General features: G+C 52.6%; 1 protein-coding gene across 1 annotated transcript; it reads left to right on the forward strand.

Moving 5' to 3' along the window:
• Positions 1-3,788: 3,788 nt before the first annotated feature.
• On the forward strand, positions 3,789-5,075 carry LOC132385496 (urotensin-2 receptor-like; the record flags this gene model as incomplete). Its single annotated transcript, XM_059957609.1, has 1 exon — positions 3,789-5,075. A coding segment is annotated over exon 1 (1,287 nt), but the record flags the coding sequence as incomplete, so codon positions are not given.
• Positions 5,076-16,119: the final 11,044 nt, after the last annotated feature.

A 16,119-nucleotide genomic window follows, 5' to 3' on the forward strand; every position in this document is an offset into this window, starting at 1 on the left:
TGGCCCGATTCACATCTGCAGCACTACTGTTAATACAGGGATTTGATTGTCAACGTCTGCATTGCCCCAACAATCCATGCAACTGTGTGACGGGACGGTGTGGAGGGAGATTCGCTCTGTGTCTGACCCGGGGTGTGTGTGATGGGACGGTGTGGAGGGAGATTCACTCTGTGTCTGACCCCGGGAGTGTGTGATGGGACGGTGTGGAGGGGGATTCACTCTGTGTCTGAACCCGGGAGTGTGTGATGGGACCATGTGGAGGGAGTTTCACTCTGTGTCTGACCCCGGGAGTGTGTGATGGGACGGTGTGGAGGGAGATTCACTCTGTGTCTGACCCCGGGAGTGTGTGATGGGACGGTGTGGAGGGAGATTCACTCTGTGTCTGACCCCGGGAGTGTGTGATGGGACCATGTGGAGGGAGTTTCACTCTGTGTCTGACCACGGGAGTGTGTGATGGGACGGTGTGGAGGGAGATTCACTCTGTCTGACCCCGGGAGTGTGTGATGGGACGGTGTGGAGGGAGATTCACTCTGTGTCTGAACCCGGGAGTGTGTGATGGGACCATGTGGAGGGAGTTTCACTCTGTGTCTGACCACGGGAGTGTGTGATGGGCCGGTGTGGAGGGAGATTCACTCTGTGTCTGACCCCGGGAGTGTGTGATGGGATGGTGTGGAGGGAGATTCACTCTGTGTCTGACCCTGGGAGTGTGTGATGGGACAGTGGGAAGGGAGATTCACTCTGTGTCTGACCCCGGGAGTGTGTGATGGGACCATGTGGAGGGAGTTTCACTCTGTGTCTGATCCCGGGAGTGTGTGATGGGCCGGTGTGGAGGGTGATTGTGTCTGACCCCGGGATTGTGTGATGGGACAGTGGGGAGGGAGATTCACTCTGTGTCTGACCACGGGAGTGTGTGATGGGACAGTGTGGAGGGAGATTCACACTATGTCTGACCCCGGGAGTGTGTGATGGGACGGTGTGGAGGGAGATTCACTCTGTGTCTGACCCCGGGAGTGTGTGATGGGATGGTGTGGAGGTGGCTTCACTCTGTGTCTTACCCCGCGAGTGTGTGATGGGACGGTGTGGAGGGAGATTCACTCTGTGTCTGACCCCGGGAGTGTGTGATGGGACGGTGTGGAGGGAGATTCACTCTGTGTCTGACCCCGGGAGTGTGTGATGGGACGGTGTGGAGGGAGATTCACTCTGTGTCTGACCCCGGGAGTGTGTGATGGGACGGTGTGGAGGGAGATTCACTCTGTGTCTGACCCCGGGAGTGTGTGATGGGACGGTGTGGAGGGAGATTCACTCTGTGTCTGACCCCGTGTGTGTGTGATGGGACGGTGTGGAGGGAGATTCACTCTGTGTCTGACCCCGGGAGTGTGTGATGGGACGGTGTGGAGGGAGCTTCACTCTGTGTCTGACCCCGGAAGTGTGTGATGGGACGGTGTGGAGGGAGATTCACTCTGTGTCTGACCCCGGGAGTGTGTGATGGGACAGTGTGGAGGGAGATTCACTCTGTGTCTGACCCCGGGAGTATGTGATGGGGCGGTGTGGAGGGAGATTCACTCTGTGTCTGACCCCAGGAGTGTGTGATGGGACGGTGTGGAGGGAGATTCACTCTGTGTCTGACCCCGGGAGTGTGTGATGGGATGGTGTGGAGGGAGTTTCACTCTGTGTCTGACCCCGGGAGTGTGTGATGGGACGGTGGGGAGGGAGATTCACTCTGTGTCTGACCCCGGGAGTGTGTGATTGGACGGTGTGGAGGGAGATTCACTCTGTGTCTGACCCCGGGAGTGTGTGATGGGACGGTGTGGAGGGAGATTCACTCTGTGTCTGACCCCGGCAGTGTGTGATGGGACGGTGTGGAGGGAGATTCACTCTGTGTCTGACCCCGGCAGTGTGTGATGGGACGGTGTGGAGGGAGATTCACTCTGTGTCTGACCCCGGGAGTGTGTGATGGGACGGTGTGGTGGGAGATTCACTCTGTGTCTGACCCCGTGTGTGTGTGATGGGACGGTGTGGAGGGAGATTCACTCTGTGTCTGACCCCGGGAGTGTGTGATGGGACGGTGTGGAGGGAGCTTCACTCTGTGTCTGACCCCGGAAGTGTGTGATGGGACGGTGTGGAGGGAGATTCACTCTGTGTCTGACCCCGGGAGTGTGTGATGGGACAGTGTGGAGGGAGATTCACTCTGTGTCTGACCCCGGGAGTATGTGATGGGACGGTGTGGAGGGAGATTCACTCTGTGTCTGACCCCAGGAGTGTGTGATGGGACGGTGTGGAGGGAGATTCACTCTGTGTCTGACCCCGGGAGTGTGTGATGGGATGGTGTGGAGGGAGTTTCACTCTGTGTCTGACCCCGGGAGTGTGTGATGGGACGGTGGGGAGGGAGATTCACTCTGTGTCTGACCCCGGGAGTGTGTGATTGGACGGTGTGGAGGGAGATTCACTCTGTGTCTGACCCCGGGAGTGTGTGATGGGACGGTGTGGAGGGAGATTCACTCTGTGTCTGACCCCGGCAGTGTGTGATGGGACGGTGTGGAGGGAGATTCACTCTGTGTCTGACCCCGGCAGTGTGTGATGGGACGGTGTGGAGGGAGATTCACTCTGTGTCTGACCCCGGGAGTGTGTGATGGGACGGTGTGGAGGGAGATTCACTCTGTGTCTGACTCCGGGAGTGTGTGATGGGACCGTGTGGAGGGAGATTCACTCTGTGTCTGACTCCGGGAGTGTGTGATGGGACCGTGTGGAGGGAGATTCACTCTGTGTCTGACTCCGGGAGTGTGTGATGGGACGGTGTGGAGGGAGATTCACTCTGTGTCTGACTCCGGGAGTGTGTGATGGGACGGTGTGGAGGGGTTTTCACAGTAGATCCCAGTAGAGATTTTCTCCCCTCCCCTTTCACTCCCCCTCCCCTCCGTCCTCTTCCCTCCCTTTCCCCCTTCCCTCCCTGCTCTCCCTCAACCCTCCTTCTCCCTGCCCCCTCCCTCTCCCTCTCGCCCTCCTCCCTCACAGTCTGTTCCCAGGTGTTTATCCGTCCTCAGTTTCCTCTCTGCTTGTCCCAGACGGGCCTTGGCCGTTTGCCTCGTCTCTGCAGGTTGCCAGGAATGTGTGGTGTGTGAGAGAGAGAGAGAGGGAGGGATTGACAGAGAGCCATTCGCCCGAGAGTATTCTTCACCCGTATAGCGAGGGAGAGTCGTGACACTCGGACCAGCGAGGGAGAGAGTCGTGACACTCGGACCAGCGAGGGAGAGAGTCGTGACACTGAACAGCGAGGGAGAGAGTTGTGACACTCGGACCAGCGAGGGAGAGAGTCGTGACACTCGGACCAGCGAGGGAGAGAGTTGTGACATTGAACAGCGAGGGAGAGAGTCGTGACACTCGGACCAGCGAGGGAGAGAGTCGTGACACTCGGACCAGCGAGGGAGAGAGTTGTGACATTGAACAGCGAGGGAGAGAGTTGTGACACTCGGACCAGCGAGGGAGAGAGTCGTGACACTGAACAGCGAGGGAGAGAGTTGTGACACTTGGACCAGCGAGGGAGAGAGTCGTGACACTGAACAGCGAGGGAGAGAGTCGTGACACTGAACAGCGAGGGAGAGAGTCGTGACACTCGGAAAGTTGTGACTCTCCGAAGGCGAGATTCTTTGTGCAGTTAATGAGGGAGATTCTCTGTAGGGTGACTGAAGGAGGTTGATTTTTCGTCCAGTGACGGACAGAGGGAGATTTTCTGCAGACTAAGCTTGCTTCCTCTCCCCAGTGTGTGAGAGAGGGGGAAGTCAGGGGCAGCCATGGGCTCCATGCTGGGGCCCAACCTGAGCTGTTTCTGGTGCAGGGGTCGGCTGTCGCTGCCCGAGGGTCTTTGGAGCACCTGGGCCCCCCCGGATACTGACAGCGACTCCCCGTGGGTCCAGCGACAGAACAGGACCTCAGGACCCCACTCCAACAGCAGTCCGATCTCCTCCTGGGCCCCGGGACTGGAGGTTTGGGATTGGGAGTGGGAGGAGGAGGAGGAGGGCCACTCGAGAGGGTGGTCACCCTCCTGGCTGACAGGGGCTCTGCTTTGGCTGGCCTGTGGGGTGGGTCTGGCCGGAAACTTGTACGCCCTGGGCCTCGGCTGCTGCCGAGGAGACCGGGGCAGCCGTCTGCGTCTGCACCTCCGCAGCCTGGCTGCCTCCGACCTGCTGTACCTGTGTACGGCCCCGTTCGCTGGCTACGGCGCCTGGTCGCGGGACTGGGCCTTCGGAGAGACCGGCTGCCGCCTGCTGCTCGGCCTCGACATCTGCACCATGCACGCCAGCGCCTTCACCCTGGTGCTGATGAGCGCCCAGCGATACCGGGCCATCTCGAGGCCGCTGCGGGGTCCCCTCTCCCCCTCGGGCTCCTCCTCCACTGCCGCTGCCTTGCTGGCGGCCTGGATGACAGCCTTGGCCCTGTCGTTGCCCGTGGCGACGGCAGTGAGAGTCGAGGAGGGGGACAGTGAAGGTGGCGGCCGAAGACTGTGCGCTCCGGGCTGGAGTCAGCAGGAGAGTCGGGGTTACCTCACGCTGCTCTTCATCACCAGCAGCTTGGTGCCCGGGCTGCTGATCGCCGGCCTGTACGCAGGCCTGGCGCGGGCCTACTGCCGGGCGCGGCGGAGGTGGCGGCGGCAGGCCTGGCCGGCGAGGGGAGCGGGCCGGCGGCCTCTGCTGCTGACGCTGGCCGTCGTGCTCAGTCACTGGCTCTGCTTCCTGCCTTTCTGGCTGTGGCAGCTGGCCCCACTCTACCTGGAGGGTGCTGCCCTGCCCTTCCCCGCCCAGGGCCTGGTCAACGATCTACTCTCTGTTCTGACCTATGCCAACAGCTGCCTCGATCCCTTCCTCTACACCCTGCTCACCCAGCAACACCGCAGGGCCGAGCGACCGCAGGCCAAGGGGGGTGGCAGGGTTGTCAGGCTCCGCCAGGGGCAGGCCGGAGGAGACGGAGGAGGTGGTGGACAAGCAGGAGATTCTGGACAAGGTGAGGGAGACCATGCAGGAGGAGGGAATAGTGACAGCAGGAGGGAGAGCAAGCCAACTGATGGGCCGAACGTCACTGAGGTAAGACTGGGGCTGGATCTCACCCCGTTGCTCGTGAGGGAGTATGGGGGGGTGGGGTTCATTCACCGAATAATCGATCCCTGAGGGTGGGTTACAGGCCAGGATCTAATTCAAGGGTTTAAATATAGATCCCTGGGGCTGGTTGGGACTTAATCACTAAGACGATAAGATCCAAGAACAGAATTAGACCATCGAGTCTGCTCACGGCTGATCCCTTTTCCCGCTCAGCCTCAATCTCCTGCCTTCTCATGCTCTGACAAAGCAAGAATCTGTCATCCTCTGCATTAGACATAACCAGTGACAAACATGAGAAAATCTGCAGCTGGAAGTCAAATTTATTATCAGTGTACATATGTGTCACCATGTACAGTCCGAGAGTTTTTCTGTGGGCACTCTTAGCCAATCTATAGAAGAGTAACTGTAATCTGTAAGCAAACTGTGCAAATACATATATAAATAAATAGCAATAAATAGCGAGCATGAAATAACAAGATAACGGAATCCTTTATTGAGTGTAGTTAAGCCCTTTTGTTCAGGAGCCTGCTGTTTGAGGGGCAGTAACTTTTCCTGAACCTGGTGGTGCGCGTCCTGAGGTTCCTGTTGGCAGCAGTGAGAGGAGAGCCTGGCCTGGGTGGTGGGATCGCTAATGATGAATGCTGCTTTCCTACAGCAATGCTTCCTGTAGATGTGCTCAGTAGTTGGGAGGGTTTTACCCGTGACGTACTGGGCAGAATCTTACAGTTTGTGGGATTTTCTGCTCAAACGCATTGGTGTTTCCATACTAGGCCGTGATGTAGCCAGTCAACACGCTCTCCACCACACATCTGTAAAACTTTGTCACTCCACCACACATCTGTAAAACTTTGTCACTCTCCATCACACATCTGTAAAACTTTGTCACTCTCCACCACACATCTGTAAAACTTTGTCACTCCACCACACATCTGTAAAACTTTGTCACTCTCCACCACACATCTGTAAAACTTTGTCAGTCTCCACCACACTTCTGTAAAACTTTGTCACTCTCCACCACACATCTGTAAAACTTTGTCAGTCTCCACCACACATCTGTAAAACTTTGTCAGTCTCCACCACACATCTGTAAAACTTTGTCACTCTCCACCACACATCTGTAAAACTTTGTCAGTCTCCACCACACATCTGTAAAACTTTGTCAGTCTCCACCACACATCTGTAAAACTTTGCCATGACATCCCGAACCTCCGCAGACTCCTGAGGAAGAAGAGGCAGTGTCATGTTCCCTTCTCAGGACAGGCCTTTTGAGATAGTGATACCCAGGAATTTAACCTCTGATCCTCCGATGAGGACTGGCTCCTGGACCTCTGCAATCTACAATCAGTTCTTTGGTCTTGCTGACACTGAGTGAGATACCACTCCGCCAAGTTTTCACTCTCCCTCTGATTCAACACCCCCTTTGATCCGGCCCACAGCAGCAAACTTGAACCTGGTGCTGGACCTGTACTGAGCCTCACAGTCACAGGAGTAAAGCAAGTAGAACAGGGGGCCGAGCACACATCCCCGCGGTGCTCCTGTGCTGATGGAGATTGTGCAGGAGATGCTTTTGAACTGAACTGACTGTGATCTACAAGTGTGGAAATCCCAGATCCAATTGCACAAGGGTTTTTGAGACCCCCTTGTTATTTTATTGATGACTTTTCAGGGCTGGAAATCCATAGCAACGCACACAAAATGCTGGAGGAGCTCAGCAGGTCAGGCAGCGTCTGTGGGAACGAGTACAGCCAATGTTTCATGCTTCATCAGGACTGGAAAGGAAGAGGAGGTCAGTTAGAAGGTGGGAGATGAAACATAAGGTGGGGAGGGAGGGGTGAAATAAAGCACTGGGAAGTTGATTAGTGTAAAAGATACAAGGCTGGAGAAGGGGGAATCTGACAGGAAAGGGTTGAAGTCATGGAAGAAAGGAAAGGGGGATTTAATGGACAGAAGTAATGTGGGAGAAGTTTAGGGACCACTTGAGCTGGGTTCAGGATAGGTTTGCCCCACTGAGGCAAGGAAAAAATGGTAGGAAAAGGGAACCATGGCTGACGAAACATGTGAGGCAACTCATCAAGAGGGAAAAGGAAGCATATGTTAGATATAAGAAGCAGGAAATAGGAGGGGCTTATGAGAAATAAAGGGTACCCAGGAAGGAGCTAAAGAAAGGACTTAGGAGAGCTCGGAGGGGGCATGAGAAGGCCTTGGCATGTAGGATTAAGGAGAACCCCAAGATGTTCTATGCGTATGTGAAGAATAGGAGGATGACAAGAATGAAGGTGGGACCGCTAAAGGACATAGAGGGCAACATGTGCCTGGAAGCGGAGGAGGTTGGGGAGGTCCTAAATGAATACTTTGCTTCAGTATTCATAGATGAAAAGGATCTTGATCAGGATGAGGTTGAAATAGAACAGGCCTGTGTGCTGGACAATGTGGAGATTAAGGAAGAAGAAGTGCTGGATCTTCTTAAAAACATTAAGATTGATAAATCCCCAGGGCCGGATATGATACACCCCAGGTTGCTGTGGGATTGCAGGAGAGAAGAGATCACAGGAGCATTAGCTATGATCTTTGGCTGCAGGGGAGGTGCCGGAGGACTGGAGAATGGCAAATGTAGTTCCCTTGTTTAGGAAAGGTAAAAGGGAGAAACCTGGGAACTATAGACCGGTGAGTCTTATGTCAGTCATCTGCAAACTACTGGAAAGGATTCTTAAGGATAGGATCTATGAGCATTTGGAGAAGTACAGTCTACTCATGGATAGTCAACATGGCTTTGTGAAGGGAAGCTCGTGCCTCACGAGCCTGATAGAGTTTTTTGAAGAGGTAACAAAAGAAATTGATGAGGGTAGGGCAGTGGATGTGGTCTACATGGACCTTAGCAAGGCATTTGACAAGGTCCCCCATGAGAGACTCATCCAGAAAGTCATGAGGCATGGGATCAGTGGAACCTTGGCTGTTTGGATAAAAAATTGGCTTAAAGGAAGAAAGCAGAGAGTAGTTGTGGAAGGAAAGTATTCTGCCTGGAGGTCGGTGACTGGTGGAGTGCCACAGGGATCTGTCCTGGGACCCCTGCTATTTGTTATTTTTATAAATGACCTGGATGTAGAGGCGGAAGGATGGGTGAGTAAGTTTGCGGATGACACGAAGATTGGAGAAGTCGTGGATGGAGCTGTAAGTTGTCGAAGGTTACAAGAGGATATAGACGGGATGCAGAGTTGGACAGAAAAGTGGCAGATGGAGTTCAATCCGGACAAGTGTGAGGTGATGCATTTTGGAAGGACAAACCAGAAGACTGAGTACAGGATTAATGGTCAGTTACTTAAGAGTGTGGATGAACAGAGGGACCTTGGGGTTCAAATCCATACATCCCTCAAGGTCGCTGCGCAGGTTGATAGGGTAGTGAAGAAGGCCTATGGGATGCTAGGCTTCATTAACAGGGGGATTGAGTTCAAGAGTAGAGAGGTCATGTTGCAACTCTACAAATCTCTGGTGAGTCCACACTTAGAGTATTGTGTTCAATTCTGGTCACCTCATTATAGGAAGGATGTGGAAGCTATGGAGAGGGTGCAGAGGGGATTTACCAGGAGGGATGCCTGGTTTGGAGAACAAGTCTTATGAGGCAAGGTTAGCAGAGCTGGGACTTTTCTCTTTGGAGCGTAGAAGAATGAGAGGGGACTTGATAGAGGCCTACAAGATTATGAGAGGCATAGATAGGGTGGATAGTCAGTACCTGTTTCCCAGGGCACCAATAGCAAACACAAGAGGGCATTTGTACAAAATTAAGGGAGGGGAGTTTAGGGGAGACATCAGGGGTATGTTTTTTTACACAGAGGGTTGTGAGTGCCTGGAATGACTTGCCAGGGACGGTGGTGGAGGCTAAAACATTAGGGGTATTTAAGAGCCTCTTGGACAGGCACATGGATGTACAAAGTGGAGGATTATGGGGTAGTGTGGGTTTAGTACTCTTTTTTAAGGGGTTATATGGGTTATATACATGGCACAACATGGAGGGCTGAAGGGCCTGGTTTTAGGTGAGAGAGGGAATGGGGAATGGTGAAGCAGGGAAGGGTGGCAATTATCAGAAGTTAGAGAAATCAGTGTTCATGCCATCAGGTTGGAGGCTACCCAGACGGAATATAAGGTGTGGCTCCTCCAACCCAAGCATGGTCTCTTTGCGACGGTAGAGGAGGCCATGGATTGACATATCGGAATGGGAATGGGTGGCTACAGGGAGGTCCCATTTTCTTCTGGCAGATGGAGCGTAGATGCTTGACAAAGTGCTCTCGCAACCTATCTGGGGTCAGCGCTATACGGGAGGCCACACCAGGAGCACTGGATACAGTAGGTGGCCCCAACACTCACAGGTGAAGAGTTGCCTCACTTGGAAGGAGTGTTTGGGGCCCTGAGTGGTAGTGAAGCAGGAGGTGTAGGGGCAGGTGTAGCACTTGGGCTGCTTGCAAGGATAGTACAACAAAGATCAGTTGGGAGGGATGAATGACGACCTCCATAGCTGCATCTGGCAGTGAATTCCACTGATTCATCACCGTCTGGATAAAGAATTTCCTCCTCATCTCTGTTCGAAATGGACGCCCCTCTTTTATGAGATCTTAGACTTCCTTAGCATTAGAAATGTCGTCTCCACATCCACTATCGAGGCCTTCCAGCATTAGATAGATTCTTCTTCTGGTAGAAGCCCAAAGCTCCTGGAATTATTTTTGTGAACCCCCTTTGAACCCTCTCCAATGTCAGCACACCCTTTCTGAGATAGGGGGCCCTAAATTGCTCACAATTCTCTGAGAGGACTCACCAGCGCTTTATAAAGCCTCAGCATAACATTCTTGATTTTATATTCTAGTCCTCTTGAAATGAATGCTAACATTTCATTTAAAGTAAAATTGGATAGGTATATGGACAGGAAAGGAATGGAGGGCTTTGGGCTGAGTGCAGGTCGGTGGGACTAGGTGAGAGTAAGCACTCGGCACAGATTAGAAGGGCCGAGTGGCCTGTTTCCGTGCTGTAATTGTTATGTGGTTATATGGGCCAGTGGGACTAGGTGAGAGTAAGCACTCGGCACAGATTAGAAGGGCCGAGTGGCCTGTTTCCGTGCTGTAATTGTTATGTGGTTATATGGGCCAGTGGGACTAGGTGAGAGTAAGCGTTCGGCACAGACTAGAAGGGCCGAGTGGCCTGTTTCCGTGCTGTAATTGTTATGTGGTTATATGGGTCGGTGGGACAAGGTGAGAGTAAGCACTCGGCACAGACTAGGAGGGCCGAGTGGCCTGTTTCCGTGCTGTAATTGTTATGTGGTTATATGGGCCAGTGGGACTAGGTGAGAGTAAGCGTTCGGCACAGACTAGAAGGGCCGAGTGGCCTGTTTCCGTGCTGTAATTGTTATGTGGTTATATGGGTCGGTGGGACAAGGTGAGAGTAAGCACTCGGCACAGACTAGGAGGGCCGAGTGGCCTGTTTCCGTGCTGTAATTGTTATGTGGTTATATGAGCCAGTGGGACTAGGTGAGAGTAAGCGTTCGGCACAGACTAGAAGGGCCGAGTGGCCTGTTTCCGTGCTGTAATTGTTATGTGGTTATATGGGTCGGTGGGACTAGGTGAGAGTAAGCACTCGGCACAGACTAGGAGGGCCGAGTGGCCTGTTTCCGTGCTGTAATTGTTATATGGTTATATTGCATTTGGCTTCCTAACCAGACACAACCTGCAAGCAAACTTTTAGAGAATCCTGCATGAGAACTCTTAAGTTCATTTGAATTTTCTCTCCATTTAGAAGATAGTCAATACTTCTATTTCCCGACACTGTTTTCCATCTGCCATCCTTTACCATTCCACTGATCTGTAGCCTCTCTGCTTCCTCAGCACTACTGCCCCTGCACCTGCACCTATCTTCACATCATCCGAAACTTGGCACAAAGCCATCAATTCCATCATCAAGCACACACAAAATGCTGGTGGAACGCAGCAGGCCAGGCAGCATCTATAAGGAGAAGCCCTGTCGATGTTTCAGGCCGAGACCCTTCGTCAGGACAGACAACACACACAAAATGCTGGTGGAACGCAGCAGGCCAGGCAGCATCTATAGGGAGAAGCCTGTCGACGTTTCGGGCCGAGACCCTTCGTCAGGACTAACTGAAGGGGAAGATAGTAAGAGATTTGAAAGTAAGAGGGGGAGGGGAAAATGCAAAATGATAGGAGAAGCCCGGAGGGGGTGGGGTGAAGCTGAGAGCCGGAAAGGTGATTGGCAAAACGGATACAGAGCTGGAGAAGGGAAAGGATCATGGGACGGGAGGCCTCGGGAGAAAGAAAGGGGGAGGGGAGCACCAGAGGGAGATGGAGAACAGGCAGAGTGATGGGCAAAGAGAGAGAAAAAAATGGGAGGGGGGAAATAAATATATCAGGGATGGGGTAAGAAGGGAACGAGGGGCATTAACAGAAGTGAGAGAAGTCAATGTTCATGCCATCAGGTTGGAGGCTACCCAGCCGGTATACAAGGTGTTCTTCCTCCAACCTGAGTGTGGCTTCATCTTGACAGTAGAGGAGGCCGTGGATAGACATATCAGAATGAGAATGGGACGTGGAATTAAAATGTGTGGCCACTGGGAGATCCTGCTTTCTCTGGTGGACCGAGCGTAGATGTTCAGCGAAACGGTCTCCCAGTCTGCGTCGGGTCTCACCAATATTTAAAAGGCCACACTGGGAGCACCAGACGCAGTATACCACACCAGCTGACTCAGAGGCGAAGGGCTGTCTGTCCCTTACACTTCCCCCCTCACCACCTTTCAGGGCCCCACACAGTCCTTCCAGGTGAGGCGATTCTATACTTTATGTACCTGAAGAAACTTAGTTTCCTCTTTATCATTATTGGCTAGCTTACTTATGCACATCATCTTTTCTTGTCGAATGACTTTTTTGTTGATTTTTAAAAGATTCCACTAACTTCCCAGGGATTTTTGCTCCATTATCTGCCCTCTCTTTGGCTTTTCTGTGTGGTTTGACTTCCCTTGTTGGCCAGTTATGTCTTTGCCTTTCGAACACTTCTTCTGCTTTGGAACGTATCTTTCCTGCAGCTTCTGAATTGCTCCCAGAAACTCCAGCCGTTGCTGCTCTCTCGTTGTCCCTGTTAGTCTTCCCTTTCAATCAGTTTTGGTCAGCTCCTCTCTCATGCCTCTAAAATTCTGTTTGTTCCACTGTAATAGTGACACATAAAAACATCAGGAGCCAGCCATCTGTCCCACTGTTCAATAAGATTGTGTCTAATCTGACCATGGACTCATCTCCACCTCCCTGCTTTTCCCCGTAACCCTTAATTCTCCCAGAATGCAAAAATCTGACTTTAGCATCTCCTTGAATTTCAAAGTGAATTTGATCATAACATGAGCTCGAAGGGTTCCTTTACCTCAAGCTTTCTCATCCATTACAGTTCTGGTCACCTCTCTACAGGAAGGGTGCAGAGGAGGTGTTGCCGGGATTGGGGAGCGTGCCTTATGAGAATAGGGTGAGTGAACTCAGCCTTTCCTCCGTGGAGCGATGGAGGATGAGAGGTGACCGATAGAGGTGTTTAAGATGATGAGAGGCACTGATCCAAGGGCTGAAATGGTGAACATGAGGAGGCATCGTTTCGAAGTGCCTCTGTATAGGTATAGAGACTGGTGGGTGTGTGGAATGGGCTGCCGGTGGCGGTGTTGGGGGCAGATACAATAGGGTCTTTTAAGAGACTTAGAAAGGTGCATGGAGCTTAGGTAAATAGAGGGCTAGTGCGAAGGAGATTCTAGGCAGAGTAGCTTACATCTTTGGCATATTTCTATGTTCAATGCTCAATGACAGTTCACCGTAGAACAGCCAATGCAGAATAGCCAAACCCGAGCGGGTTGAACCAGGAACGCCGCGTTGTAGGCATTCTACAAATTCCGCCCCTGGGGATCCAGAACAAATCCGATTTTCCCAAGGCACCAATCTCACCGTAACATTGCTCATTTGAAATTCTTCTTCTGTTTCCTATTGGAATTAATAAATGATACTTTAAGTACTGTTCAGAGGCCTGAAGATTCTGCCTGCCAAGCGGTTTTCACCCTACCCCCAACGACTCTACATCTTCTAACTCAATGTCACCTCTTTCTAAGGGTTTGAGTTCATTCTTTACCAACTGGAACCCCCTTGCCCCCACCCATCTGTCCTCTCAATAAAAATGTATCCTAGCTATAATATTGAAACCCAGGGGGTTCCAGAGATAGTATAACAGATCCCCATGAGTGGGTTACAGGCTGTGATCAAATCCAGAGTTTAGAAATAGACAAACAGACCCCCAGAACCTGATTACAGGCTGGGAACGAATCCGACTGCTCAGTAGTTCTACAAACACAAGAACAGATGCCTAGAAGTGGCCAAAAAAGCTGTATTTTAATCCTTTGCTGCATTATGTTCATTTAGATAATTGTAGATCCCAGGAGTGGATTACAGGCTGGAACCTAGTGAGGAGTATCATGGTTTACATATATAAAACAGATCCTCAGGAGTGGGTTAAAGCCTGAGATCTAATCCAGGGGTTTGAGGGTGTTTAAATGTTGAGGAAAAGCTCACTGTTTGAGGAAATGCAAGCATTCAGTATATTGAATAACAGAGTCCTAGGAGCAGGTGACAACCTGGGATCTAAACAGGGTTTTGGGGAAGGGTAATATTTGGGATGTGCATCTCTGGCACTGGTTTACTAGTTGAGATCCCATATGCTTCTATCCAGGTTTTGAATCACGCCAACTCTGCAAAACGCATTCCCAGTGGATGGGTCTTCTCCCAAAGCTGACGAAAGATGGAAGCTGCTGACTTTGACCCTGGGCTTCGCTGCTGCCTCCTGTCTCCCGGCTCATTGACGGACATTCAGACGGCTCCTTCGACACGTTCATTGGCATGATCAGATCTGACTTCATCTCAGTCACCAAACTGTGACGTGTTACACTGCAGGCTCAGACTTACTGATGTGGGGGAGAGGTGGACAGTAGTGCAGGTCAACAACCTCATGCATTCGCGGATCAGACACAGAGTGAAACTCCCTCCGCACCGTCCCATCACACACTCCCGGGGTCAGACACAGAGTGAATCTCCCTCCACACCGTCCCATCACACACTCCTGGGGTCAGATACACAGTGAAGCTCCCTCCACACCGTCCCATCACACACTCCCGGGCTCAGACACAGAGTGAATCTCCCTCCGCACCGTCCCATCACACACTCCCGGGGTCAGACACGGAGTGAATCTCCCTCCACACCGTCCCATCACACACTCCCGGATCAGAGACAGAGTGAAGCTCCCTCCGCACCGTCCCATCACACACTCCCGGGGTCAGGCAAGAAGTGAATCTCCCTCCACAAGGTCCCATCACACAATCCCGGGGTCAGACACAGCGAGAAACTCCCTCCACACTGTCCCATCACACACTCCCGGGGTCAGACACAGAGTGAATCTCCCTCCACACCGTCCCATCACACACTCCCAGGGTCAGACACAGAGTGAATCTCCCTCCACACCGTCCCATCACACACTCCCGGATCAGAGACAGAGTGAAGCTCCCTCCACACCGTCCCATCACACACTCCCGGGGTCAGACACAGAGTGAATCCCCCTCCCCACCGTCCCATCACACACTCCCGGGGTCAGACACAGAGTGAATCTCCCTCCACACCGTCCCATCACACACTCCCGGGATCAGACACAGAGTGAATCTCCCTCCACACCGTCCCATCACAAACTCCCGGGGTCAGACACAGAGTGAATCTCCCTCCACACCGTCCTATTACACACTCCCGGGGTCAGACACAGAGTGAATCTCCCTCCACACCCACTCACGCCCATCATGCACTCCCGGAGTCAGACACAGAGTGAATCTCCCTCCATACCGTCCCATCACACACTCCCTGGGTCAGACACACAGTGAATCTCCCTCCACACCGTCCCATCACACACTCCCGGGGTCAGACACAGAGTGAAACTCCCTCCACACGGTCCCATCACACAATCCCGGGGTCAGACACAGCGAGAATCTCCCTCCACACCGTCCCATCACACACTCTCGGGGTCAGGCACAGAGTGAATCTCCCTCCACACCGTCCCATCACACACTCCCGGGGTCAGACACAGAGTGAATCTCCCAACACACTGTCCCATCACACACTCCCGGGGTCAGACACAGAGTGAATCTCCCTCCACACTGTCCCATCACACACTCCCGGGGTCAGACACAGAGTGAATCTCCCTCCACACCGTCCCATCACACACTCCCGGGGTCAGACACAGAGTGAGGCTCCCTCCAAACCTTCCCAATTTTTTAAATGCGGGAGGAATCTCGAAACAGGCTTGTATAATCTGTTCTGTGAATATATAATCTGTATAGATGTCTGATGTATTATTACAGTACAATGGGTGAAACCCTCTGTTGTGTCTGTCTGTCGGTCTGTGAGTGGACGAAAGTCAATACCTGTCCACCCCATGCTAAAACAGCAAGTTTGGCATCTCCCAGCCTGTCCAATATGTCCTGGAATGTAACTGCTATTTCTAAACCTCTCCACTACAAAAATCTGTCTGATTGGCTTTTAAATGTTGTTCATGTTAGAGACTCAAGCCGTTCTTCCAGCAGCTCGATACACGGATGGATCTGACACCCCCGGAGTCTCGAGACCCCGATAAACTTCGGTGATGGAGAGGGACTGGGAGGGGATGATGGAGAGGGAGTGGGAGGGGATGATGGAGAGGGAGGAGAAGGTTATAATGGAGAGGGCGGAGGTGCTGAGGGGGAGGGAGGAGATGCAGATGGGAGGAGGACGATTTGATAGAGATGGAGAGAGATGGAGATGGAAAGGAGAAGGGGCTGATGAAGAGGGAGGAGGTGCTGATGGAGAGGGAGGAGGAGTTGACTGAGAGGGAGGAGGAGGTGCTGATGGAGAGGGAGGTGGTGATGATGGAGAGGGAGGAGCAGGTGATGGAGAGGGAAGAGGTGATGATGAAGAGGGAGGAGGAGGTGATGATGGAGAGGATG

Source organism: Hypanus sabinus, assembly GCF_030144855.1.
Source record: "Hypanus sabinus isolate sHypSab1 chromosome 24 unlocalized genomic scaffold, sHypSab1.hap1 SUPER_24_unloc_24, whole genome shotgun sequence".
Lineage (NCBI taxonomy): Eukaryota > Metazoa > Chordata > Chondrichthyes > Myliobatiformes > Dasyatidae > Hypanus > Hypanus sabinus.